This window comes from Fusarium subglutinans, assembly GCF_013396075.1.
Source record: "Fusarium subglutinans strain NRRL 66333 chromosome Unknown NRRL66333_c0000030, whole genome shotgun sequence".
Classification (NCBI taxonomy): Eukaryota; Fungi; Ascomycota; class Sordariomycetes; order Hypocreales; family Nectriaceae; genus Fusarium; species Fusarium subglutinans.
Window position 1 is genome coordinate 168526 of NW_023502093.1, and position 27649 is coordinate 196174.

General features: G+C 50.0%; 8 protein-coding genes across 8 annotated transcripts; 3 read left to right on the top strand and 5 right to left on the bottom strand.

The window, feature by feature from the left end:
* Positions 1-100: 100 nt before the first annotated feature.
* Positions 101-2827, bottom strand: FSUBG_3544 (SET domain protein; the record flags this gene model as incomplete). The annotated part of the gene is made up of 1 exon (XM_036681436.1): positions 101-2827. The coding sequence occupies one exon, from the start codon at positions 2825-2827 to the stop codon at positions 101-103; it is 2727 nt and encodes a 908-aa protein (XP_036540908.1).
* A 4514-nt stretch (positions 2828-7341) lies between these two features.
* Positions 7342-7988, top strand: FSUBG_3545 (phosphatidylglycerol phosphatidylinositol transfer; the record flags this gene model as incomplete). The annotated part of the gene is made up of 3 exons (XM_036681437.1): positions 7342-7550; positions 7605-7821; positions 7872-7988. The coding sequence occupies 3 exons, from the start codon at positions 7342-7344 to the stop codon at positions 7986-7988; spliced, it is 543 nt and encodes a 180-aa protein (XP_036540909.1).
* Positions 7989-8335: 347 nt separating this feature from the next.
* On the bottom strand, positions 8336-8870 carry FSUBG_3546 (v-type proton atpase subunit f; the record flags this gene model as incomplete). The annotated part of the gene is made up of 4 exons (XM_036681438.1): positions 8336-8476; positions 8526-8663; positions 8717-8752; positions 8814-8870. The coding sequence occupies 4 exons, from the start codon at positions 8868-8870 to the stop codon at positions 8336-8338; spliced, it is 372 nt and encodes a 123-aa protein (XP_036540910.1).
* Positions 8871-9453: 583 nt separating this feature from the next.
* On the top strand, positions 9454-13657 carry FSUBG_3547 (uncharacterized protein; the record flags this gene model as incomplete). The annotated part of the gene is made up of 6 exons (XM_036681439.1): positions 9454-9699; positions 9763-10846; positions 11284-11300; positions 11461-12463; positions 12535-12989; positions 13052-13657. 6 exons carry the CDS (start codon positions 9454-9456, stop codon positions 13655-13657), a joined length of 3411 nt encoding a protein of 1136 aa, XP_036540911.1.
* Positions 13658-15538: 1881 nt separating this feature from the next.
* Positions 15539-18072, top strand: FSUBG_3548 (3-isopropylmalate dehydratase; the record flags this gene model as incomplete). The annotated part of the gene is made up of 4 exons (XM_036681440.1): positions 15539-15638; positions 15699-15730; positions 15796-15870; positions 15946-18072. 4 exons carry the CDS (start codon positions 15539-15541, stop codon positions 18070-18072), a joined length of 2334 nt encoding a protein of 777 aa, XP_036540912.1.
* A 363-nt stretch (positions 18073-18435) lies between these two features.
* FSUBG_3549 (diaminohydroxyphosphoribosylamino-pyrimidine deaminase) lies at positions 18436-19470 on the bottom strand (the record flags this gene model as incomplete). The annotated part of the gene is made up of 3 exons (XM_036681441.1): positions 18436-19139; positions 19197-19358; positions 19410-19470. The coding sequence occupies 3 exons, from the start codon at positions 19468-19470 to the stop codon at positions 18436-18438; spliced, it is 927 nt and encodes a 308-aa protein (XP_036540913.1).
* Positions 19471-20287: 817 nt separating this feature from the next.
* On the bottom strand, positions 20288-21277 carry FSUBG_3550 (calcium-binding NCS-1; the record flags this gene model as incomplete). Its single annotated transcript, XM_036681443.1, has 4 exons — positions 20288-20467; positions 20564-20859; positions 20956-21041; positions 21267-21277. The coding sequence occupies 4 exons, from the start codon at positions 21275-21277 to the stop codon at positions 20288-20290; spliced, it is 573 nt and encodes a 190-aa protein (XP_036540914.1).
* Positions 21278-23367: 2090 nt separating this feature from the next.
* Positions 23368-26031, bottom strand: FSUBG_3551 (cell division control 45; the record flags this gene model as incomplete). Its single annotated transcript, XM_036681444.1, has 3 exons — positions 23368-24091; positions 24142-25211; positions 25264-26031. 3 exons carry the CDS (start codon positions 26029-26031, stop codon positions 23368-23370), a joined length of 2562 nt encoding a protein of 853 aa, XP_036540915.1.
* Between the last annotated feature and the right edge of the window lie 1618 nt (positions 26032-27649).

The following is a 27649-nucleotide window of genomic DNA, read 5'->3' on the forward strand; positions in this document are numbered from 1 at the left end:
AGAACTCCAGGCTTTTGATCCCGTCATCCCCAATTCCAAACGAAACAACAAAGAAAATCTTGAAACGGTTGACACATAAAACGTACAGGTACTTTATCCTTTATGAAGACCCATTGGCAGCGGCTACGGGAGCCATGATCACAGTCTCCGCCGGCTTCTCAATCGACGGGGAATCGACCATAATATCAACCTTGGTGTCCTCAGGGCTTGAGATAGAAGGCTTAAGAACGGCGTGTCCTCCAGCTGTTCTCCCGGCAGCCTTGTTCATCCGGCTTTTGGTGTAGTCGCTGAGACTCAGCTTTTTCTTAACAGGGCTAGGGTGGGTGCCGATGCCGTTTACAGCCGGCGGAGCGAATGGACTTGGCAATGGGCCTGAAAGGGGGGAGTGACCGACACCGCCAGACTTTGGCGTTGTTGCGTTATGAATCCCCAGTCCTGTACTATCGAACGCTGGCACAGGAGGCAGCTGCACACGTAGGTCGGGAGTCTTTGTCTTGGTCGATGTGTCGCTCGCAGCCGATCCCAGTATAGGAGTCGTTATTGGTGATAAGGCATCTGCCATATGTGTATCCTCCGGTGCAGAAAACAAAGGTGGTAATTCTGAATCCGATCGCTTGATGACTACCTCATGCTCCAGAGGCGAGTCAACTTCCATGATAGTGCCATTAGATACCTGACTGGCAGATGATCGCCTGCGCAGATCCTCTCCTTCAGCTCGGACTTTATGACGGCTATTTAGGAGTCGCTTCGAGAGCGAAATGATCCGCTTCTTGGGGCGAGGTGATTGATGTAGGCCACTAAACCAGGCGCCTTCGACAGGGTCCGTCTGTACCGCTGCATCACAATATACTCCTCTGGGAGAAGCTGATGATTGGCGTGATAGAGTCGCTGCGGGGTCTTGATTCGAGATTGACGACCTTTGTTGAATATGAGGAGAAGAGCTAGCAGGGGATCCTGAATGGCTTCTGCAAGTCCCAGCATCCACGTAATTGCCATGAGACGCAACTGAGCCATTGCGGTGTTTCGACTTTGATGACGTTGAACCGGTACCATCCGATACTCGCTTTTTCTTCCGTGAGGGTTGTTGCTGCTCCATGCGACGGAACGAATCCTCAACCATGGCAACCTTCCGCTTGTCTCGATCCGTTGGCTCAGTCAGTATGCCTAATTGGTCGAAAGATCCTTGGCGAAGAGGTGTAAGGTCACGGCTTGGTGGCTTGCTTCGCATAGACCCAGATTGGGATCTGTTATCGTTATCCCCAGCATCGTCAACATGGCCTTCACTTGTGGCTCGACTGGTGGCAGTCTGCCCCGTATTTGTTGGGGAAATGGCTTGTGTTTTTGGCTTTCTTGATTTCTTTTTTGCTGGCGCACGTCCCTGGGGTTTGCCGAAGAGATACTGACGGTGAAATCGTGCGAATGCACAGTTGTTATCCAGATCGCACGCGCACCCGCCGTATTCTGAGAGGATTCGATCTATCCAATTCGATATTGCCATGTATTCTGTCCTATCTACCGGAGTTTCCGTATTGTTGGTTGAGTCATCGTCACTTAGGCCAAGAAGATGAAGCCATCGCGCATCCACACTCTTCTCCAGTCGGAAGTCCCAGGGCAAAGTGATTTGTTCGTTGGCGGAGATAAATCTGTCGCTAACGATCCAGAAATGATATTCGCTTTCATCGGAAAGATATGTATCAAGCTGAGCATTGGGCTTGCAACTCCTGCGAACATAACGAGCGAGAGAGCCCTCTTGCCTTGTATCGATGTACAAAGGGAGGACAGGGTGAAAAAAGACAAACGGGAGAGGGGAAGATAAATCTGCCCAGAGGTTGACAGGGTCAGCACAGTAGTCCTTTTGAAAGCCAATTTCACCATTCAGCTCAACAAGAGGTACATCCTTGTCGATTGGTGTACTTGATTTGAGAAACCTCCACCTTATAGCTTTGCCATCGTCCAGTGTTCGTGTTGCATCACTGACTTGAAGCTTAGGCTTGTTGGCTTCCAGGTTTGAGGGAGCCTTTTGGAATACTTCTGAATGGCGTCTGCCAACTTCACTCCGCATCGTATTGGGTTCGCGAAGCCAGCGAGACAGCGCAGTAGGAATGGCGAGACTGGCAAAAGCATTGTTCCTTGACTCGGGGACGTCCCTGGCATTATATAGGTCGTAGAACTTTTCAGAGTAATGGTGGATTTGAAAATCATCGGGAAGGTCGGGAGGGGTAGTTGCAGGGCTGGGAGGATGGGCAGTATTTGATCGGCCATTTCCGTATGAAGGGCTCCGTTTAGGAGCCTGAGAACTGACAGAGTGTGATGAGCGATGCTTCGCCTTCTTGGGAGGAGGATGATGATCTCCAGAATGACCATACTTTCCATTTTCCTGTGGACTCGCATGGCTATTTATTGGTAGCTCCGCAGGCCTCGATCTCTTCTTATGGCTTTTGGAAGGCGGTCTTTTTGTTCTTTTGTCGGCACGCTCGTCCGTTTCTCCATTAATTAAGCGTAATGTACGATCATAAGCCTTTTGACGGTCGAGAGGGCGCGGTTTGCATTCTGCACAAGAGTGTGCAAAATCTTCCCGCACAGCTTCCTCTCGATTATCAGGGTAAAAGCAGTCGATGTGCTGCCACGAATCACACGACTCGCAATAGATTGTGTTTCCATCATCGACAGAGAAAGTGCATATACACTTGATGGTGTATGGCTCTTCTTCCGCTCCCTCATTCAGTTGGGCAACTTCGTCTTTAGGCGTTGCGCCCGTGAGAGCAAGAGGGGCGATCTGACTAGGAGTCGCAGACTGCGTGGACAGCGGCGCTGGTCTGTCGGTCATAATCTGTGCTAGAGATAATGTAGTGAACACCTGAGGGGGGTATGTGTCTAATCTATTGTCGCGGTCTTTGGAGCATGACGACGCCGTTCAGATGGCGCGTCGGGGAGACCGTAAGAAGGAGTCGAAAACCAGAGTGGCTAGAGGAAGTCTCATTCGGCAGGACAAGGGTGGACCGTATTCCGACCGCCAGGAATCGCAATCGTCGAACAAGAGACTCGAGGCAGGTCGAGACGTCGACACAAAGGGTGGAGGGTCAGCGGCGCGACAACGGGAAAAACGAAATCGACAGTCGTGATCAAGTTGATAAGAAGACGTCGAAGATGAAGCGTAGACGCGAGTCGGAGGCGTGTTGGGGACACGGTCGGTCGGTTTGTGTTTTCGCAAAACTCGTTGTGATCGGTCACGGCAGGGTTGAGACGAGTTAAGGTCGAGGTGTCGAGCGCGGAGGAGACGAAGATTAAGTGTGCAGGTGGCGAAGTTCGATAGGAAAATCAAGAGAATTAAGATTGAGACTACTCAAACACAATCCATACACAAGGAGCGCTTGAAGCAGAATGGAGATAAGGAGAAGTAAAGGTTGAAGATCGTGGACTGCACGAAGAAGGGTGGGTGATGGGAAGAAAGAGGATGGGGAGGAGCGACAAGCCCGGGAGTGCTTCAAGACAAGTGCGGTACTGGTACTGGTGCTCACTGGTGGTAGGCTGGGCTGGTGCTGGTACTGAGGTACCGGCCTGGGACCTGCCTGGGGTTCCATTTCCAGTTGGCTAAGAGGGGGAGGAGAGCAACTCAGGTAAGGTAATGGAAGGGCAGAAAACAAGAGTACGTACCTCTGATATCTTCACCTCATCAGCGGCTCACGCTTCCCGTCTCATTCTCTTGATGGCTCCCACTCAATCTCAGCGCGCAGAAGCAGCAGTGATAGCATAAGAGGGTGCCAAAAATCGAATGGGCCACTGGGCCGTTTTTGGTATCCTCTCCTGGTGCTTCTGGGCTGGATTGGGCAGAAGTTCCTGAGAAGGAAGTGTGCGAGTGAGGGAACGGGGACACTCCCACTCCAGTGACAGTGGCCCCCCCAAAGAAAAGACAAGACAGAGAGACATGGAAGAGAAGAGACGAGACAATAACCAAAATTTGGCGCTAGACCAAACTTTGACTGGCGGTGGATAAGGAACTCTTAGTGCAGGAAACAGGGCACGCAGGGCGCATTGTTGGCCTGAGGCACTAACAATATTGTCCCGTTGCCGCGCTGCGCCTGAGCACAGGGCTAAGGAGGGGAAAGAAACTCAAGAGAACGGAGGGGAGAGGGTTTCTGCTGGAAATTGCGTACGGCGAGTTTTTGTTGGCGTTGGCGTAGCCAGCCAGGGGCTTGTTTGTCACTGAGTAAGTCCGTTGAGACTCGAGTATCGTTTGAGATAGCATGTATGTGTGAGAGGAACGGGGATGGGCACAAGACAAAGACAAGAAAACCATGTATGTCTTTCGAGTCTATCGAGTCTGCTTTGCTATGCTTTCTGCTTTGCTTTTGGTGATGGGTCGACACTAGGAGTTGAGCATTTCGGTATGAACGGGAAGCGAAGGAGTCGGGAGGGGCTTCACCAGATTTTCAAAGGCAAAATGACGACGGCCACTTTCAGAGAATCAGGCACGTAACCTGAGCATGTCTCAGAGCCAGTCGAAGGCAATAAACAGCAGATGACAGCTGGAGCTGGGTTTGCTAGCCCCAAGAAATGACTGTGGTTGGTGGGCTTGCAGTGGAGATGAGTGGAGTGTCTGAAATTTGGCACCCGCCACAAATCTCTATGTACGCTTGGTGAAACGAGAAACCATTCATTCTAAGTTAGTGCGAAGCTAACCCGAGGCCGCCGAGGTAAGTCCCAGGAACTTACATACGCAGTAAGGGGAGCAATACCTTACTGTGTGCCTGAGTTAGTACATAGTATTTTTACTCAGGGTACCTAGGCGTTGTTCGCCGCGTACGAAGCAGAGACTTGCGCGAAAGAGAAGAATGAGATAGTACCGCAAAAGAAGCTTGGCCACTAGGTGCGAATGTAGGGCATCATCATCTTAGCTACGACATTCACTTGCAAAACTTCATGAATAGGTAAGGTACCTAATATCGAGATCCGGACCAGACTACTGTAATTCATCAAATGGTATGTAAGAGCTTACTCCGTAGAGATAGCTTACTAGCACATTGTAGTATGTCAGACTTCTTGTTCGTACTGTATGCGAGAATAAGGTAGGTAGGTAGTGCTTGACAAGGACGGCATATCCTTGTTGCTTTGACTGGCTTGTTTTGCAGGGAGCAGGCTTGGTGCCAGTCAGGCTTCCTACCTCCAACCCAATCAGTGCGGGCTGTTCCAAGTTCATTACTACATTGTGCATACGAATCTATGTTAGGAGCCTGTGAAAGATGCCATGAGAAACGGAAGTGTGGTGCAAGCTGACAGCGTGATAATGATGATACTCGTCGCGTCATCGCCGTCGCGCAAATTGCTTGGTGCCAAAGGAGCGACTGTTGCGTTGCATTTTGTAAAAGGTAACATTTGAACTGGAAGCCCGAGATGCAAAAAGTACTCCTTATGATGAATGAAGGGCGCGAACGAGGAAGTATTTGTTTATACCACACTCTCTCTTGTCCGAATACACCTATCGAGAACCCATGAGGTTGATACCTTCTTGCAATCCTCTAGAGCACCTCGATAGAAACCGAAAACGCAGCATTTAAACAATCGCTTTCCTAGAGACACCGATGTGCTCGTCCCACGGTCTGTTCAAGATATCTACTCCGGAGGGATATGTGCAACAAGTTTCCATCACTATCGGTTCGTGTCTGTCTCGCGATGTTGCCCGTATTCGCACCCATGCTTGGATGACCAGGGCATGGTAATGGCCTGTATAGGATCCGAGTGCAACGCGGAACTGCTGCAAATAAAATATCTGTTTTACAGAGTGCCGCCCAGGAAGGTATCTTGCATCTTTCTGTGGCGGCTTCTATTCTTCGAACTTGACAGCTTGAGCCTGGTACGAGGCAATAGTCAACGCGAAGCAGCGCCAACAGCCAAAGGTGGCTTTATTCCTCTGAACTGGTAAACCCCCTACCCCCCCTAGCCCCCGTCGTGACGAAACCTTAGGCTCAAATACTCACACTTACAGAAGTGGGGAAAGTTGCGCCAGAGGTAACACAGCATCAGGAAGCAAGAAAACTTCAAGCCTTGGCCTGTGATGCCAATTCACCAATCCAAAGACTCGTTGCATTTTTGTTAAATTGGGCCAATTCTGTTGTTACATACGGTATACGTCCCGAGTTTTCTTGTGTTCCCTCGGCATGGTACAGACAGTGCGATATAGAGTCGATTTTCTAAGCTCCTGGCCTCCTGCCGAGCAATACGTCTTACGCCCTAAGCCAATAGCAACACTACCTTAGGCAGCTAGGTCAAAGCCGACGCGTCTCACCGTGGCCCACCTGCCCACTGAGGAGGTCGTTCTTGCAGTATGTTCGCTGTGACATACCATAAACAGCAACATGCCACAATGACTGAGACCCTTCCTCCTTGACAGGAATTCGAGCAAGCGCGATAAAATGTCAGATGGGACAGCAATCGCGTGCAGGTTTCTGTAGCAGATTTCAGATGTTCCTTCTTCATGCCCGCCGCAAGCAGCAGATCACAATGAAAGACGGTGATAAATCAAAAATTCCGCCCCCTATGGTCCCGAAGGACAATAGAGAGTAGAGTGACTCCGCGAGTGTGCAATGCAGGCCCTCTACACTAGAAAGGCCAATTCTTGAGCTGGCTTTCCTGAGGCAAGGTAAGTATGAAGAGTTCAAAAAGGTTTGGAAGAAAAGCGCGAATATATACTGATGTCCTAGCATGGCCCGTGCACGAGGCTTCAACTTTTGTGCCTCAGGTCGCATGTCGGACAGTAACACTAAGGTACCTAAGCTCGAATAGCTCCACATGATTGGAAAGTGAGGAGGCTGGGCTTGCAACTCGACATTGAGTGTTCCACCTCCGCAAACTTTGAGACAGGAACCTGCATGAGAAGAGCAGGAAGCAGGTAGTAAGCTTTTGGCTCTGATGATATTGCAAAATGATCATTCACTCAAAGCCAACAGTATACGCTTTGTTTGGCTGCCATACAAACTCATTCCTCGCTTATTATGATGGCTTTCATGCTCTAGACTTGATTCAACCATTTAGTTCTAGACTTTTGCCTCCATGATAAGGTAAGGTACGTAGCTTCTTAGTGCACTCGGATGCGGCCCGCGGTCATCTGCAAGGCGGTAAGGCATCAATTCCCAGCCGCTCTCGGCCAGTAGTTGGACCAAAAAGTGGAGGACAAGTCCCATGACGCACTCAATACTGAGCCACTCGCCATCCACCATTCTGCCCTGATAACGACCCTCTCATCATCTTCACACGACTTCCATCATCTAATTACTGCTTCGTATTGTTTTCGCAAACATCGCTATATCTCACAGCCCATCAAACCTCGCGAGATAACCCCGCGCGATGAGATTCTCTACCGTTACCGCATGTCTGACGGCATGCCTGGCTCCAGCGGCTGCTTTGAGCGTTCTCAATGGCAAGGCTCCCGATGTTACTATCAGCGACGACCTCAAGATTCCCGGCGACTCTCCTCTTGAACTGTGCCCTGGAGACCATACTGCCGACCTGATCAGGATTGACAAGGTCGACCTTGCTCCTAACCCTCCCAAAGCGTACGACTCACCTACTTATACTTGCACAACCCTGAGAGACTGACAACTTGATAGCGGCCAGGAACTCTTGATCAAGGCTAAGGGAATAGTCAAGCAGAAGATTGAGCAGGATGCTTATGTTCTTCTAACTGTCAAGTATGGACTTATTCGCCTTATCAGCACCAAGGCCGATCTTTGCGAGCAGATTGGCAATGTCGACCTGAAGTGTCCCGTCGAGGCTGGTGAGGTTGAGATCACCAAGACTGTAGACCTTCCTGCCGAGATCCCTCCGGTATGTCACTACTCCTTACTTCTCCCATGCCTGCTCCTAATTCCTACCAGGGTAAATATACTGTTCTGGCCGACGTCTTCACCGCCGATGATGTCCAAATTACCTGCCTCACAGCAACTGTCACTTTCTCTCGTAGCAGCAAGGGCTTTTTCGGCAGCGATCTGTAATTGGGATTATGGCGCATTCATAATATACACATGACGGCATGACTTGTCGTTGGGCACGTTCTCGTCGGATTCTGGGTCAATGTTTGGGTTTGGCGAATCTTTTAGCTCTTCCCGGGCACCCTGCAGCGGATTTAGATCTATTTAGCATATCTGATAATGAGTCCATTGCATCGTGCTCTGCTCTGCATCTCTGTAAGAGGAACTGCCCTGCATAACATGAAGTTGAAGAAGAAGAAAACCGCAGTGCCCAACTCAAAATCATGTACGGCCATGCTCGCTGCTGCCTCTATACCGTGCTCGCTCCATTATCCCGAAACAAACCCTTGCGCCTAGTGACACAATGTCCCCTACTCTCCAAAAAGACGTCGCACTCGTCTCAATACACTATCCTTCTCAGGGTCGTAGGGGTGATCTTTGCTTGGGATTTCCAACACAGCAGGGAAAGCTGCGGTATAGGTGTCAATACGATGTCGAATTCGGTCGGCGATCTTCAGGAGAGTTAGTTCAGCGACAAAATAAATCGGACCGTTATCTGACATGTTGATTGATGAGTACGATGCCAATATCTTTGCGATCCTCGGTGAATCGATCAAACGCGGACTCAATAGCAGCTGTATCGGTCTTGCCATCAACAACGAGGAAGTTCTTCTGAGCGTCGGCGCCTGTAGTTACATGCTGTTGAATAGAGTTAGCCTGCGTAAAGGGACTGAGCAGTGATTGAGACTTACGCCAATACCCGCGAGAAGCAGGCCTGTTACGGAGTCCTAAATGAGAGCTACGTCAGCGCAAGCTTTCGAGCAAATAGCCTATCATTGCAGCTCATACTTCGTCGCCGATGACCGCGAGGAACTGACGATCCTTGTAATCTGCTTGCGAGGCCATCTTGATGAATGCAGGCTTGTGTTTACACTTCCCTCTTGGGTGTGTTGATGGCGCTGAGTTGATGATTAGAGTCACAACTACCTACGAGGAGGTCGGCGCCTGAAGTTCCGCTCCGTCTGGGAACCTGGAAGCTCTGACCATTGCGAGTAAGGCACCTAGGTACCTAAGCTAGGGGAGGAAAGAAAACTCAGTACCTCAGTCTTCAATGACAAAAATATTTAGGTAACTTTAGTCTAATCTTAGGATGACATTTACTTAGTTTATTTTGACACCCGATATCAAGGTCTGATATTTTCTTGCCCCCAGGGGCTAAGGTACCTTACTGCTTGATCCCCACGTCAGGTGGATGCTGCAGCCTCCACTGGACTTTTACTGGTCAGCTTCAGGCAGGTACTATCCGTACTCCATAGTGAACAAAGAATTGCTGGTCCTTAGCAACAGTGAGCTTAAAGTAAACAACGTCCGGCAAAGTAGCCGGCTTTCTTTCTTTATTACTTTAGTGCCGACTCACGACTCTCCTCCCTGGCATTGCGATCCCGAATACACAATTTACAAGGAGTCAATACCCTGCAGTGTGCTCAACATGCCACGCCTAGTTCGCCGGCAGCCGCTCAGGGAGCGTATCATGGCTGCAATCAACCCCATGGACTTTTTGCTCTGGCTATCCGAAGAACTGGAAACAAGAGATTGGGATTCAGCTTCGGTTGGGACACAAATGGGCCTTGTCATGAACTTCATCTTCTTACTTGCGCGCGCGAACTCAGGATCATCTACCCCAAGTGACGATATTTTCAGTGATGAAACCAGTTCAGGGTGGCTATCATTCTTGGTAAGTTCTCGTCTTCTCGGACTGCTGTATATCATGTTGAGGCTAACCATATATATTGTAAAGATCTATCCACTGGTATGGGCCCTCATAGCTTTCTCTTGCACCAATGCTTTCTACATGATCACGCGAACGCGCAAGTACCGACTCTTTCTGGCCAAGGTCGACAGGCCGCTTTCGACGCCTTCTGCGCGACGTGTGAAAGTGAACCAATCGAGCGCATCGCCTTCGACGCCCCTGAGCTATCTCGCGAATCTGATAACACCAGAATCTGCCGAGGCGCGAGCCCACCCAGATAAGACATCAGATGTTTGGGAGTTGTCAGTCTGGGATCCTCTGCCAGTGTCCTTACGCCTGTCTTGTCTCTTTGGCCCTGGGCATGTTTTGGTGTACATGATCTTCCTTCCTCTAGCTCCTCTCGATCCCCGACCGAGTGTGACGGTTCTGAATACACTCATTCTGCAGGCCCTTATTTCTGCTCAGCTTCTCTTCTTCTGTTCTCGATTTGCGCAACAAGCAAAGGATAAGGCCGTGATTCAGGAACAAGTGATGAAAGAGTACGATACCAAGTTTGTCCACCCCCGGCTTCACCCTACGGTGCGCGACATTGGCACACAGTTCTCGACAGACCAGCCCGACGACTATCAAGAATTTGTGCAGACTGGGACCCCTACAGTTCAGATCCGTCATGGTTTCCAAGTCCATTCTAACCCATATACCGGAACGGATCATACCCCCGAGGAACGATCCCTCACCCCCACCTCCAACAACGTAATGAAGCCTCACATGTTCACGCCTCCCACAGCAACTCGACGCTCGGAAGCCTTTAGACCCGCTACCAGCCAGAAAGGCACCGTCCCACGCCATAGTTTGCCTGCAGGCTATACATCAACTGGGACATCTTCGGGGATTCAGGGAATGAACTTTGGTGGAAACATGGGCATCCATACCCATAACAAGTCACCCCTCAAGAAGGCCACCAGTCTTAATGAACTCAATCCCCAGGAAGCAGCATCTCCGCGGAATTCTCGAGAAATGGCAGCCTACGAGCAACGAAACTGGGGAGCAACAACGCCATCGAAAAAGCTTGAGAGTCGTCGCCTAATAGGCTCAAGACCTAATGGAGGCGGTAACCCCTTTGCTGGTTTGGGTCGGCAACAAGCACCCTCGGACAATCGTCATCCGCGGTGGTAGCTTTTCAATTATTGTCTTGTTTATTAATACATTTAACTGCATCGAAACCGAGTGTAGCCCCAGATAGCAAAGATTGGCGTTAAGGTCTGGCTTCTGAATAAATACCCTGAATCCCCTTGACCTATTTCTATCGTCAGCTTGTATTTGATGATATACGCCTGCTCTGATACTGTTAATTCGTTGTTATGTGTCAATCATCAAGGGCTGCCGGAAACGATGGCAGGTGGGAGAATTTCACGCCTTCGCTGTGGTTTCCCTTGAAATATCGTTGTGGCATAGACGAGGAAGGCGAAGTTGATGGGTTCTTGGAATCCATGCCCGTGGTTCACTTGATGTGACGGATCTTTTCTTCGACAATCACTCCTGATCCTCATAACTGCTATCTATACCTAGTGCCTCTCATCTCACAGGTTAGAAAACATTACAATCATTAATCACCCCCTCTACCATATTATCGTTAATCAACGGCGCGATTGCTTGCACCAAGATATGTCTAAGAAACCACATTGGTCATCATTACGCCGCAGGGCAGCATTATCTGACCATCCTTTCCTGCCTTCACGTCCTCAGAATCTTCCTCATCACATGGGTGATTCCGAGAGAAGACCAACATTTGGAGATCTGGGTAAACCAGCTAAGGAGACACGGGAACCTACTCGGAGTGCCACATTGGGGGATGTGGGAGATTGGTTCAGGAACAAACTTCCAAGTCATCGTGCAGAGAGAGGGGGAACATTGAGAAACAACGAAGATCAGGACATTGGAGCGGCTGCTGGCAATTCCTCATCTCAACTTCAACACAAAGTCAACAATCGAGCATCAGCACAATATCACTCTGCCTCAAATCGCCGAGCGGGTCAACGCAGCAGAACCGGGGGTTCAGATCGCCTTGTAGATTGGAACATGCCAAAAAACCTAAGTGAAGCAGTGCCTGAACCGACACCCGCATCTAAAGACAGAGGGAATGAGCCTTCACTGCCGACTTATCGTAGATGGAAAGAATTCGGTTCCCTGAGACTAGGCAAGAAGCGCGGTCAGAAGAAACGGAGTGGCAGCATAGAAGCCGAGAAGGGCAAAGAACATCAACCTATGAGTCGCTCTTCCAGAGCTCAGTCCTTTGCGGCAGCCATCCAAGGAACGCCTAGCATATTGGAAGTTCTAGAAGCCAATCGAAATGCAAGGAGAAAAGCACGGGAGGACCGGGAAAGTTTGAGAGAAAGCGGAGATTACCTGGGTGTTCAAGGTATCAACCCGCAAACGGGTATTCTTGATCTTACATCGGACAGTGGAGAGAGTACGCTGAGCTCGAAAACGGAACAAAGGCTGCTGAGCCTGGAGGCACAGTCCAAGAACGCTTTATCGGCTACCGAAAGAAAGGAGGCTGAGATTGAAATCGTCAAGGTACATCTTGACCACGAAGTCGCCAAGGCACGACGACAAGAGAAAGCAGAGAAACAACTGGCAGCTTCTGCCACTGCAAAATGGCGAAGGGGGACACACCAGTGGTCGTCGGTTCAGGAGCCTGATTTGAGCCCGATTGCCCAATCACACAGAAGTACTTCAGTATTCTCAAGTCAGTATCCTAATCTACCAACCTATGCCACCTTCGCCTTCACATCCAACTAAATCCGTCTTTCGATATAGGGCGCCCGTCACGCCGAGACTTGAAAATGGCAAAGAAGGAAGGGCTGATCGACTATAACTCAAAAGAGTCGTCCGATGAAGAAGTCCCGCCTGCTGTACAACCCAAGGAAACTTCCAACTCATCCGACACAGTGATCAAGACCCCTCATAGACGCAGCCTGGCAAACCCATCTCCTTCAGCCTTGGAGCTTTTCGAGAATGACATAAAATTCCATAACCCAAGCGGGCCTAGGCTAGACAGAGATCAGATCCCAGAGTTTTTCCTTGTATCCGCGCACGATGATACACAGATACAAACACCTGCCAACGAGACACAACATCTGCAAGGGAACGAGAAATTCCACGAGACGGGCGGATCACTGGCGCACTACAGCGACCAAAACCAGCACTCCAATCCTTTTTTAGAGAAGGGCCTAGAAGGGGCAATAGAACCGGGAGGAACCCAGATACCTCGAGTGCCAACCAGCAAGGACTCTTCATCAGATCTGTCGATGAAACTAAACCTCGCGGCATCCAGCACCAACCACTTACTGGTGAAGGGCAAGATCGAGATACAAAGCCAACACGAGAACAGCATTCCAAAAAGCTACGTGCAAGATTTGACGACCACCCACGAGAAATCCATTACCCGCCCGACAACATTGGAACAGACCGCGTCAAGTTCCCTAGAAAGCCAGTACCAACACACTCGAGTCTCGATACACCACCAGCAAGTCCTCACAGGCCGTGTATAGAACCCGCACCTGACAGGAAGCCCAAAGATACGGTCCAGTTGGGAGCAAGAGGCACTGAACAACTCAACACCGTCTCCAACAGTCCTGCTGCTCCGGAGACGAACAACGAAAGCTGGGAATACAAGCGGCCCACTGCCCCAGAACGAGGCAAAGCGGTCAGCAACTCTAGATCCCCTCACCGCTCCTCCATTTCCCTCGAAGGAACCTACAGTCAAAGAGAGGCTGCAAAAGCCACCCAAAACAACCGGGGAAACAACACAAACAAAACACCAGATAATCAGAGGAACTCTTCCCCAATCCTTAAACCAAGCCTACACGAAACCCGTGACCGAAGATCAAATAACGGAGCGGGTTTGGGCGCAGAGCGCGAATCGCGACATCACGAATAGGTACGAAGTCAAGGGGGCGTCTGCATCCACAAACATCACCATCATTACTGGGTGCGACCAGATAATATCGAAATACCGCCCGAAGAGAGGTCAAGAGGCCGGGGAGGGCCTACAGCGCAAACGCAGCCTAAGTCAGGTAATCCACAACCTGAAGAGATTTGGCACAACGCCGAACAGCTTGGAAGCTTCCCCAAAGAATCGTGGACTGAGTTCATTGCTGAAATCGGCGTCGATGGAAGAAATTCAAGTGATCGATACTACATCGGAGAGTCTTCTCGAGGAGTCGAGAAATCGACCACAGGCACAAGGGTGCGACATCATGGAGGAACCACTAGAGGTACCAGCAATGCAGGAACGATGCAGCAGTTCGTCAACATCCACTTGCACAATGGACGTCAAAAACATCGACAAGGGGGAGAACACGGAAAGCATTCGTCAGAAAGCCAGCACTCAATTGAGCAATCTGGATCTTCTCTCTCAAATATATATGCCAGGAGTCAGCAATCAAGCAGCGGATCCGGGGATGCACGTGCCAGGCAATCTTCCAAGACAGTGCAACGCCGAAGACGGCATCGCAGATCTTTCCAGTAATAGATCTCAGCAGGGTATGACGGGAGGATTGTGGGATGCTATTAAGGAGTTTCTGTTTGTGATCAAGGGGTACAACATACAGCTTTTGAGATTGTACTGGAAGGCGGTGAAGCCTGTATTTGATTACAGTTCTCCGTACTGGAGAGCTACCGATCGAGAAAGTGATGGCTGGACAGATTTGGCCAGCACTTGTCTCGCATTACCTCTTGTATTCGGCCTGTTGGTGATATTGGTTTGGGGTATGGAGTTAACAGCAATCACGATGAAGTGCAGGGAAGAGGACTGGGATTGCTTAGTTGACGAGGGATTGGCGATGTTTCGGCGGAGCTTGACCGGAGTCTACATGGACGACTAGGTACACAACGGCCGGGCGGATACCCGGGAAAGGACCGGTGCCGGAGACAACATAGCCCGGGGCAAGCCGCACGCCGATGGCGGATGCGGAGGGAGGTAAAAATAGATGATACACAGTACGACATTACGATACAGAATAGATTAGTACCTTGATTATCGCATAGTTAATTGTGAAAATAACTGACCCAGTCTACTTTGCATTTATTCTCCAATGTCTCAAGTTGTGCTAGCTTTCCGTACTCATAAGGTTCATGTTCAGGTAACACCGTGTAACAACCAACCGAAACCCGGTGCTATTAGCTAATTTGCAAATGTCTAAAACTCGGCATTGAGTGAGGCAAGTCAACTAATGTCGTAATTAGACCAGGGTAGAGCCGTGGAGTTAGAAAAGGATCAAAACTGAATGGCAATCGGAGGTCCTGGACTTTTGACATCGGAGGTTGAATAAAGCAGCGATCAACGAGCAACCAATAGTAGCCAATTATTTAGCAATCAGTGCAGGAGGCAGCTGTGGGTCTACCCCGCGCTGGCGCCCGTCCTGGGGCTTCTGGCCTCTTGGTGAGCTCCAATTGCTGACAGCCGCAAACGGACCCCTCCGATCATCGGCGCCTTCGTGCCAATTCTATGAAGCTCGTGGAATTGGGCAGGAGGGGGGCGCTCAGGTGAAATTTTGTTGATAAACCCCAGGAAGAGACGCCTTTTTCTCTCTCTAGATAATTCCAGTCCAATTCCTGATTTCTTCTTTTTTCAGCTGCATCATTTCCTCTGTTACCCTCTTCAAAGCGGGGTGTCATAGCTTCCTCTCTTCACCTTCACAACTCTACCTTCTTCTTCTACAATCAACTACATACCTTCTCACCCCGCATTCGTGATATCTCCTGTTCACGAGAGTCATTGATCACTCTTTAGTACTGTAGGGTGGTTATAAACATCAAAATGCCCGCTCCCGTGGATAAGCCCCAGACCCTCTACGATAAGGTGTTCTCGGCACATATCGTCGACGAAAAGCTCGATGGCACAATTCTTCTCTACATCGGTACGTTTATTTGCGTTCAATTTTGCTTATGGGCATGGAACTGACGAAGTTGGCCAAAAGACCGGCACTTGGTCCACGAGGTGACATCACCAGTAAGTTTAACTTCTCCAAAACGTCGACGTCATGTTCCGAACATCCGTTAACCAATTACCAACAGCAAGCCTTTGAGGGTCTCGAAAATGCAGGCCGCAAAGTCCGGAGACCTGATTGCACTCTTGCAACCACTGATCACGTATGCATTGCCAATCAACTGAAAGCTACCGTAAATGGTGGTCAACAGAGCATTTACTAACCCTGGACCCTGCAGAATGTCCCCACCACATCCCGCAAAGCCCTGAAGGACATTGCTTCATTCATCGAGGAGGACGATTCGCGAACACAGTGTGTCACTCTAGAAGAGAATGTCAAAAAGTTTGGTGTCACATATTTCGGCCTGGGCGACAAACGACAAGGTATTGTCCACATCATTGGCCCCGAGCAGGGCTTCACTCTTCCCGGAACCACTGTCGTGTGCGGTGATAGCCATACCTCAACACATGGCGCCTTCGGTGCCCTTGCCTTTGGTATCGGTACCAGCGAGGTTGAGCATGTCTTGGCTACTCAGTGTCTCATTACCAAGCGCAGCAAGAACATGAGGATACAGATTGATGGTGAGCTGGCCCCTGGCGTCAGTTCTAAGGACGTCGTTCTCCACGCCATCGGCAGGATCGGAACTGCCGGAGGTACTGGCGCCGTTATTGAGTTTTGCGGGTCTGTTATCCGTAGCCTGAGCATGGAGGCTCGCATGTCCATCTGTAACATGTCCATCGAGGGCGGTGCCCGCGCTGGTATGGTTGCCCCCGATGAGATCACCTTTGAGTATCTCAAGGGACGGCCACTGGCCCCCAAGTATGGCTCCGAGACTTGGAACCAGGCTGTTGCCTACTGGAAGTCTCTCCAGTCTGATCCTGGCGCCAAATACGACATTGATGTCTTTATTGACGCCAAGGACATCATTCCCACCATTACTTGGGGAACTAGCCCGGAGGATGTCGTTCCCATCACCGGGTGTGTCCCTGACCCTGAGACCTTTAGCAGTGAGAGCAAGAAGACTGCTGGCCGCCGCATGCTTGAGTATATGGGCTTGACGGCTGGAACACCAATGGAGGATATCCCTGTCGATAAGGTGTTTATTGGATCGTGCACCAACGCTCGGATTGAGGATCTGAGAGCCGCTGCCAACGTTGTAAAGGGGCGAAAGGTTGCCGATAACGTCAAGCGCGCCATGGTCGTCCCTGGCTCCGGTCTTGTGAAGGCACAGGCTGAGGAGGAGGGCCTTGACCAGATCTTTGTTGATGCTGGTTTTGAGTGGAGAGAAGCTGGATGTAGCATGTGCCTGGGCATGAACCCTGACATTCTAGCACCCAAGGAACGATGTGCCAGTACATCCAACCGAAACTTTGAGGGCCGGCAGGGTGCTCTTAGCCGAACTCACCTCATGTCTCCTGTCATGGCAGCTGCTGCCGCTATCGTTGGTAAGCTTGCCGATGTTCGCAAGCTATCACACTACACCCATCAATCTGCCTTTAAGCCCCGTGAGCTCCCTGCGGAGGAGCCGCATGTGGACGAGCGAACCAGGGATGACTCTGAGGAGCGAGAGATGATCGGAGATCAGCCTCAAGACTCTCAGCCTCACACCAACACTCTGGCCAGCGCTGGAGGTGCCGCTTCTGGTCTGCCTAAGTTTACTATCTGGAAGGGCACTGCGGCTCCTCTGGACCGATCCAATGTTGACACTGACGCCATCATTCCCAAGCAGTTCCTCAAGACAATCAAGCGAACCGGTCTTGGTACCGCACTGTTTTACGAGCTTCGATACAAGGAGGATGGGTCCGAGAATCCCGACTTCATCTTGAACCAAGAGCCTTTCCGACAGACCAAGACTCTGGTTGTCACTGGACCCAACTTCGGATGCGGCAGTTCTCGAGAGCACGCCCCTTGGGCCCTTCTGGACTTTGGTATCAAGTGCATCATCGCTCCCTCCTTCGCTGATATCTTTTTCAACAACACTTTCAAGAATGGTATGCTCCCCATCAGGATCGAGGACAAGGACAACCTCGAAGCCATCGCCGCCGAGGCTCGCGCCAACCGCGACATTGAGATCGACCTGCCCAATCAGCTAATCAAAAACGCTGACGGAGAGACCATCTGCTCGTTCGACGTTGAGGAGTTCCGTAAGCACTGCTTGGTCAATGGTCTCGACGACATTGGCCTGACCATGCAGCAGGAGGACAAGATTGCCGAGTTCGAGCGACGGATGACACAAAACACCCCATGGCTCGACGGCACAGGTTACCTAAAGCGTCCCGGACAGGGTGGTAAGCTGGCCGCTAAGGCTGTGCCTGTTCCCAAAACAAACCGGGGCGAGGAGAAGAAAGAGCCCCTCGAGTGGTGATTCGGACCAAGGGATTAGGGAATAAAGAAATAATTTAACGGCGAAGGGATCTGGTTTACTGGCATATGATGATTAGCATGTGGTTTTTGTGGTTTCAAGTATTTGCTGGGGTTGATGGACAAAAAGGATTGTTGGCTTTGCTCACACTTAATGCAGAAGCACCGAAAAATTTGGAGTAGATGCTAAGTTGTAACTCCTGAGAAGATTTATGAATCAAAACGATCATGATTAATAGCGACGGATTGAAACGAAAACTCTTTTATACGATGTAAAACTGGTTCCTTCGAAAAACGATGGTTTGGTACAACCTGTGTGCTATCTGATTAGGCACCTAGAATGTGCTACGAGGTCAAGAAAGTAATATCAGCCCCCCTTTTTGATCTCATCGCGAAGGACACCGACGTGCACCACGAAACCAGCCGAAGATTGCAGTTCTGCGGGCAGTACACTATTAGAAACTCTCCAGACATGGAATGATGTTGAAAACGCCTTTAACCAAGACTCGAATACTTCGTCACTTCGAAGTTGTTGCCCAATGACACAGACACACGGCCGTTTTTCTTCATCATTGGCAAAGGCCTCGTCAGAGAGTCTTAGACGGCATGCGTCCGCACACGCCTGAACGAAGGGGCCTACCAAAGCATAGTTATAAACACAGTCACAGGCGACAACGGCGTCAAAGCTATGAGCTTCATCAGAGCCGGTAAGAGACGGAGTTACCTCGTCCGTCTCCCAATCAAGTATCGTGAAGCGAATGTTCGGTTGTGCTGCACAATGGCCATGACCACTTCGTTTCTTCTTGCCTCGACCACTCGTCGGTGTAGAGGTCCCTGAGCTCAATGTAGAAGATGAGTTCTCATCAAGATTGCGCTGAACGAGACGCTGCACGTAGGACTGGTCGGTGAGGACGTAGCGTGCTACGCGTGGACCAAGGGCTAGGGCACTTAGGGGGGAAATGCCACAACCGAGTTCAAGTATGGAGGCGTTTGAATGGATGGTTTTGGCGAGAATAGGATTTGACGGGGAAGAGAGCCACGAGGCGAAGCTGGGAGCTATTTTCCATAATACTGCATATCAAGTCAGCCTTTCTTCTTGAGGAGTGAGTGTGAGAGGGGAAAATCTACCAGCTCCTGTTGTTCCACCTGCGCGTGACGATGACAGAACAGTAGGAGATTGATGAATGGTGTAGTCCCGATCAGCAACAGAAACATCGACGGAAGTAGCACGGGAGTCGACGAAGCCAAGATTCATGGAAGGGATAGGCTGTGAGTACAGCATAAAAGTTTCTACGTATTCTTAGTGAGACCTGCATGAGCGCAAGGTTCTTGTAAGCTGACCTTCTTCTGCGTCTTCGACTTCTGGCTCAAGATTCGCCAAGAGACTATCTACAAATTCCATTGTGAGGTATTGTCTGTTATGATGAAGCGTGATAATAATTTTGCGTTATGTTGAGTAGAGCATTTCGTTGAAAAAGCGATGGTCTAACATGGAGATAGCGAGATAACTAGTGTGAAAGCGCTTGATGTAGCCGAGCATGGAGAAGTGGATCCCGCTTCACATCAAATTGTAGGCGAGTACCTACCATATATCAGGAGCATGATCAGGAGCTTGAAAAGGAATCACCAAGACATATCCCCAAGTCTCATGGCATGATATAAATCAATGAGGCTATCCGGAAAAACAAACAGCCATGACTAGCACATGTTGAGCCGCCATCGATTCGTCAAAGACGAAATACATCAATACACCGGAAGCTCACAACAGAATCGAGCCCTCACACATCCTAGACAACGTCCGGGCCCAAACGTGATAAACCAACAGCCTCATAATCATAGCATAGGACCGTATGAAACTCGGAAAGAAAGAGCTTGAGGTCGCCATCGCATCTAAGCAGTCAAGTCTCAAAGCACTCTGTTGAACGCAAACAAAACATTCACAATCAATGAAAATACAGCGCCTGGTATAAAAACAGCAAGGCGATTTATTTCGTAGTCAGAGATCCCTCAAGTCGCGTTCTTGTAAAGTAAGAGGCCGTGCGCTTGGGTCAGTGACAAACAGTGAAAGCAAAAAGGTAAAAGCTCCTCACACTCCTGGCCAGTATGGCGCCCATGGATCCTTCTTTTCACTTGTAGGTGTTTTTCTTTGATTTCGTTTCCTTCCCTTTGTTCCTGGCTCATATTCCGTTCATGTCGTTGTTGGTGGCATCGCATTGCCCCTACACCAAACCGTCATAAAGAGATAGCGCTGAGACGATAGTCTCGTCCCGTTTGCTGCCCTCCTTGAACTCCTCCATATCTAGACTTCCATTCTCGTCCTTGTCCATCATGCGGAAGATCTTCCTCACTCGTTTTTCGGGGGTATCTTCGTCTTCGGGTAATTTAACCATGGAACCAACCTATTGATGTTTAGTAAGGGTTCGTCCTTCCACTTGCATTCCCAGGGGCCTGTGGAAACATGACGCTACAAAGCTGGGCGCGAAGTTGGTACTCACCATCTTGTAGATAGCTTCGACAATCTTGAGCATCTCATCATAGCTGATCTTGCCATCGCCATCAATATCGTACAGCTGGAAGGCCCAATCCAGCTTGTCCTCCATCTTGCCTCGGCTAGTAACACTTAGCGCGCAGATGAATTCTTTAAAATCGATAGTGCCGGACTTGTCGCTATCGAAGACGTTGAATACATAATCGGCGAACGAGCTCGGATCTCCGAAGGGGAAGAATTGTCTGTAGATTTTCTGAAACTCTTCCTTGGTGAGTGTACCCGAGGGGCAGTCTTTGAGGAAACCTAGCTCTGATGTTAGACACAATTCTGATCTCATGAAGCGGCACGGACTCCGGATATAGATCGAGTGAGAGTCCGCGTTCAGTATCAGAGACTTACCCTTGTACCATTGCTGAAGTTCCTTCTTATCAAAATGAGTCGACTTCTGCAACTCGACGAGCTGATCTTGGGAAAGCTTTGACTGTCTGCATAGGCGCGGCGAGGTTAGTATCGTTGTGATGTGGTTGATCCTTAAGTATAATGACGTCGGTCCCTAGCTTCCGCGGGAGTCCGAGGTTGACAAATGCGCTTGCGACTCGCGATATGTGATTCCTGGCGCCAAGTGACGCCAAAGACACTGAGGCACCAGGAGGAATAATACGGTAAAGCGACAGCCAAAGACAGCAGGAATATGTTGGAGATAAACTTACGATTTACCCATGACGCCTGGGACTTTACGATGTTATCAGTGGGGGGTATAGAGAGCGCGAATTGCGCGACGGTTGATCAAAGACTTGGACGTCTGGGGCTATCTTTTAACTCGAAAGAAATGAGGAGCTCTCGGACCAAGGCGCCGCAGTGAGGACGAGGACAAAGTCGGTTACTTCTGAGGGTCGTTTGTCGGTAAGAAACGTGGTAGATGATGATATCAGTGTCGATGTCGATAGCGGGAGGATTGCGGGTGGGAGTAGGTTATGATGGGGCTGGAGAGAAGCGAGGCGCTTAGTGAGGGGAAGGGTATTAAGCTCTCAGGGTCGTGCGACAGTAATAGGCGAGGAGAGACGAGTCGCAGTCGTGAAGGGGCACAAGAGACGTAGAGGTTCAGGTAAAAGTCGGTTCGAGCAGAGCAATAAGAGAAGAGAGATGGGGATGGAGATGGAGATGGAGATGGAGATGGAATAACTACCTGCGTCGTAGGTAAGAAGTGGAGGCCGCTAGATACTGATGCAAGGTGTAAGGCCAAGCAGGCAAGGCAGGGCAAAGAAGGAAGGAAGGAATATGATGAGGGTGAGGCGGCGGGTGACAGACAGTCCAGTCCGACGGGGTTAAAGGCGATCCAACATGGCAACAACTCCGCTGGAATAAAATCGCCGCCCAGCACACCCTTCAGGGCATCATAGGGGTCTCAGTGCAGTATTGGGCACTGGTGCCTCCGTAGTTAGGGGACGAGTTAGTGGGGGCGGGGTTTCTGGATAGCAGCCCAGCCCAGAACCCCGCTGTACTTCAAGTGGTCGGGTCCGTGATGCCATCCATCCAATTGGTAAGCGAAAGCGCGTTCTGAATGCAGTCTCGACCCATTGGAAATCTGGGTTTTCTGTCGCTTCTCAGGTAGGTAGTTAATGACGAATCCGAAACAGTCCGTGAATACAAGGATCCGAGATCTGCAGAACACTCTGCTTTGCCTACCTAGGTACCTTAGATACTCATGCAATAGACTGAGCGACCACAGTATCACAACACTGACGCTGATGCCGGTCCTCAAGGGACCTGGGCTCGTCTAAAAGACCAGCTGCCTACTAAGTCCTGTAGCAACGACCTACCAGAAATATCAAAGAGGCTGTGTCTTTTTCGATTTCTCGAAGCGTGGCGACCAGGTATCCACGCATGCAACCAATACCCCAGCACAGGATTGTGGCTGTGCTATCATACAGTACCTATGTACCTATCATTCTGATCCGCATAGATTCCTTTGCCGTGATCGAGTTCGATTTTTGACCCCGACCGAGTCCGATGATACTGTACAAGCCTCCGATCGAGTGGCCCAGAGACTAATAACATGTCTCGACGTCTTGGTTCTAGAACACCTGGACCAGAGGTATGAATACTCCGAGTTCTGATAGCGCTCGTGACACTTGAAAAAGATGGTCTATCTTTAGCTACGGACTAATTGATACCCAAGCATCCCCCGATTACATACATGCAAAACGGACTGATTATGAGCAAACAGTTGTGATTCCAAGTAGGTAATTAATACACAATTAGCGCTCATGTGTCACAACTCACAGGGGGAAGAATCTGCGCCAAGTCGGCACCAAACCACTCTATCGTCAATAAGCTTTTGCTGCGCCCACCTCGACTAAATAAACACTCCTTCTTCACCTTGCCTAGCTTGCCTAAAGTAAGGTAGGTAGCTAGCTTCCAAAGAAAAGCTTAGGATGACATACACGCTCCTGCAAGTTTTGCCTCAAGAGGCCTCACGTATCAACCAATATCATGGGATCATTTCATGCCTGTCACAAGATCCGATTATAGAGTGAAAACATATTTCAAGTGCTAGATAAGTGCTCAATTAACACCCAAGAGAAGTCTTGCTTAGAGGTATCGTAACCATAGTTCCACCCATGCATGCTTCCTGTCCCAAATCATGATGCCGCCTGACTCCTATCCCTCTGCCAGTTTGGAAGATATCCAATTCAAAAACCACTTTAATCATCTCATCCGCTTGCATCATCTACCAGGACGACTCCCACGTATACAATCATTAGATAGGCCCTTAACAACCACCAATATTAGGCCGTGCTATTCTGCTCTTCAGCCAACAACAACCTTCATGCTCAAGCTCTCGAGAAACCCACCAAGATCCTCCTTCTTCACCTCTACCACGCAATGCTCAAAACTGTCGATTCGGACCCGCGTGTTAGTTTCTGCCACTACCTCTTGAAAAGCGATGCCAAACTTGTTGAGGCCGTAGCCTTTCTCATGCTCGACATCCTCGTCATCTGACGCGTCAGAGTCTGAGCTATCCGAGTCCTCTGATTCCGTTTCCAGTTCGTCGTCATCATCACCCGCGTCTCGTCGGGCTGCACGCTTATCCTCTCGTATTTTCTGCTTCGCTAGACGTGACTCTTCTTTCTTCTTGAGCTTTTCTTCTCTCTCGGCTTTCCGTTTCTTGGCGGCTTCTCTGTCAAGGAGTGTGGTATCTGGACCGCCACCGCCGCCAGTGCCTACGACGACATATACGCCTCTTTTCTCGTTCAGACTTGCGACGACAAGGGGTGTACCGCGACCACCATGCGACAGTTTCCCATGCGTTTCCCTCTCTTGTTCAGCAAGGGCTTCGCCTACCCAGAGTGATAATTTGGTCAGCGCTGCGGGATGAGTGAACAATGACACGTCAGGGCCTTCCTTGACCACACACATGCGAAATGCACGAAGATGCTTGATTTGCTTTTTGTTGATAAGAGATGTTCCTGTCCGATAGATGGCGCGGTGGAGGAACTGAGCAGTAGGAAGACCGGCCTTCAGCGCGTCGATACTATTGTCCAAGTCAGCGAGGAGAATGGGTCTTTAGCGGATTGAACTTACTTTTCAAGCGCGTCATATGCCTCCCAGAACCGCACAATCCATTCTTCGCCCTGAGCTACAAACTCGGCCTCTTCTTCTGCGTCTCGACCAGCTTGGCTCGCTGTTACGGCGGGGTCTGGATTCTGAACATGTTTCCCAACTTCTAGCAGCGCACCGATAACAACTCCCACATCCTGGGCACTCAGCGTTGCTCGCCATCCCCAACTTCGGACAAACCCCCACCCGTCCTTCGCGCCAGCACGGTCTTTACCATCCGTATCGACGGACGGTACCATCTCGTCAAGGTTGTAAAGTGAGCCGTATTTCAACAACTTTGCCCTTAACTCACGTTTCAGCATCATGTCCATGTGAGTATAGCTCTGCTTGCACTGTGCTAGGCTGACCCCCATCTTTGCAAGTAATTTGTGAAGTCGCTTGATTCCTGCTTCACTCCAAGTCTTGAGGCGAGAAAAGAGATATGGTGAGTGCAGCATACTGTCGTAGAGGCTCCAGTGCCTGATCAACAAAAATCTGGGCTCAGGGGACAGCCGAATTCCGGTGTCTTCAGGGTTCCTCGCGGTAGTGGGAATGACGCCTGTATTTTCTGCAGCAACACGCCCATTCGCAAGTTCCGGGGGGTTCAGCCGCCTGACTTCATCACGGAACTCTTGGCGTATTCTAGCTCCTCGGGCGCCCAACCAACCTGTTGGGCGGCTCTTGTCGCTCTGTCGGACAGGCGCAGCAATACCCGCCGATGAACGGCCATAGAGTTCCATAGATGTGACTCCAACTATAGATAGCCATAGAAGGTCATTGTCTGCTCTACCAAGATCAGAGGCAAGCGAATACATCATCGATGATAACGGTTCTGAGAAAGAAGATCCAACTTTGTAATATTGGTGGAGAATGGCCTCGTGCTTTTGTCGTAACCGTAGGAGTTGTCTCCTTTGTGCGCGGAGTGACGGCCCTGCAGGCAACTGTGCTCCGGAGGGGGGCTCGATAGCATCGCTTGACAGACCAAGATCGGGCTGTCGCATTGATATGAGACCTCTTTGCTGTGGGCGCCGAGGTGATTCAGCGATAGAGCTAGACTGCATAGACATGTCAGCAAGTCTAGTTTGTAATTAGTTCACGTCGACATACTGAGTTACTCCTTCGCCGTTGGTGGGGCCTATCATCGTCGCTCTCGTCCTCTGCATCTGACCAGCTTTTTCGCTTCTGACCTACACGAGCGGGCTCTTGGATGGCATCGTTTGGATTTTCGTCGTCGTCCTCATCATCGGTGTCCCCCAAGTCCTCACCATCGTCGTCAATTTCGGGCATCTCCATCAATTCAAGATACGCGTTGCGCTCAGTTTGCATATCGTCGACAATATCACCGTCATCAAAGACAACAATGCCACCCTTACCAGGTTTAAATGCCGATTCAATCATACCACCGTTGACACCAGTAGGGCACCTCGACTGATATGACGATGAGACCTCCGTTTCGGGGTCGAGAGGAAACCCGCCAAAAACGTTGCCAAGGTTCCATGGCCGATGAGCGTCCATGACCCAAACCTCGACACCACTGTATGGCTGGTCGCCACCTTCAGGCTCAAGACCAAGGAGTGGCCCCAGATCAACCATGCCCCCAACACCAAGGCATACGACAACACCACCACTACCTCCCTGTGACTCCATCATAGGCACGACCAATTCTCGGCCAGCCTTCTCAAGATCTGTATAACCAGCAACAGGCTGTATTTTGTGGGGAATATAGTCATGTTTCAGTAGCCGGGTTAGGATCCTGCAAGCACAAAGAGCATCGGGTTCGAGGGCGACGAGAATAAGTACTGGTGGGGAGAGTGGGTGTCTTGTTTGCTGAAGGTGGACGTAGAGCTTAGAGATCAATTGCCGCGGGAGGTACATGTCGAAGATAGTAAGGAAGCGGTTCGATCGCCAAGTCTATATGCCACAAGTTTCATGAGGGTGAGTGAGAGTTGTATAACGGCAAGCGGCCCTGTATCGTCAAGGGGTGAGAATCGGGACGCGACGATCGCGTAAAGTAGACGAGGAATAGATCAGTCGAGGAGGGAAATAAACAATGATCCAGTGAGAGTCTTAAAAATAAAAATAAATAGGTGATCAATTATCGAAATGAGAAATGAAGATGCTCGAAGCGTAGAAGTACAGGCGGCGTTATGGTTCGTTATGCTTGCTGATCAATATGGGAGTTTGGTGGTTGTGCTACTGGCTCTTGGTTGCTCAGGACGTTGAAAATCAATTTGGTCCGACGTGTTTTTGGCGACGCGACTTGGCTTGGCTTGGGCGGTTGAATGACGCGCTTTCCCTGTCCGACCGTGTAAATTGGCTGAGCTTACCTGGCGGAATGGAACTGGCTTACATGGACTGCCCCTCCTTCCATTTATGGAAGACAAGACCCTCCCATGCCTCCTCAAGATTTGCATGTAGAACTTGAATAACTACCTACCTAAGGTACCTTAGGTAGATAGAGCATGGATAAGGTAGGCAATCGAAAAGGAAAAGAATTCGACTTTCTCTTGAGCTGAGTTCGCACTGCTCAGTCAGTTCCTGCATTACCAACCTTCGCTTGGGCATAAATTCTGCCGTGCTTGTTTTATGTTATCCGTGCCTTCGTCCTTGTGTAAGAGAGGCTGTTGAAGGCATCGACAATAATGTGAAAGGCCACTATAGTCTTCACCCACAAGGGGATTGATATCACTTCACTATCTCTTCAGCTAGGTACTCATCTTCGATTCTTCTTCCAATTCTCGACATCTCTCGGTATACTTAAACTTGTGCGAAACAGAAATATCGTCAAGCGCCCCCTGGTCAAGTCAGTTCGGATATCTTGATGGCTTATCCGAAGCTCCCACCTGTCCTACCTGGGGTTTCTTGTCCCTTCATGCGGCACGGTACTCAACTCTTCCCTACTCAACTAGTACCTTACCTAGGTATAATTCAGAACCGGGGTTCTATGACTTGTAGTTTGCACTGCCTTTTGGACCTCAGCCTGTGAGGACATGCAACGCCATATTTGTTATTATATCGGCAGAGATTTTGGATGCACCTTGGCTCTCTATTCAGTATAAGGCATACAGCACTTGTACTGAAATGTCTTAATGCCGAGCACCTAATCCTGACCATGGTTTCAGCGGAAGTGGACATTGGCTTTTCCGCGTTACTTAACAGAACCAGTCTAGCCAGTTCAACGATTTGGTCAAATACGGCGGTTTTGTATTACTACACAAGCATGCAATGCATTCACGGAGCATTTCCTTGCCGTGACGGAGAGGAGTGGACAACCCCGACATCCTCTGCTCCCAAGTGACAGTGGGCAGAAAACAAATGGAGACTGGTCCACGGGCTGTGGGATTGCAATGATTGCACCTAGGTACCTAGGTAGGTACCTTAGTTACGCAGGATGCGTACGTACGTTACTGTTACCGTCACTAGGTTTACGATATCTTCCTTAGTTACCTTTGGTAGAGCACAGCACCGCCTCTCCGGGCCAGAATCGGTGACG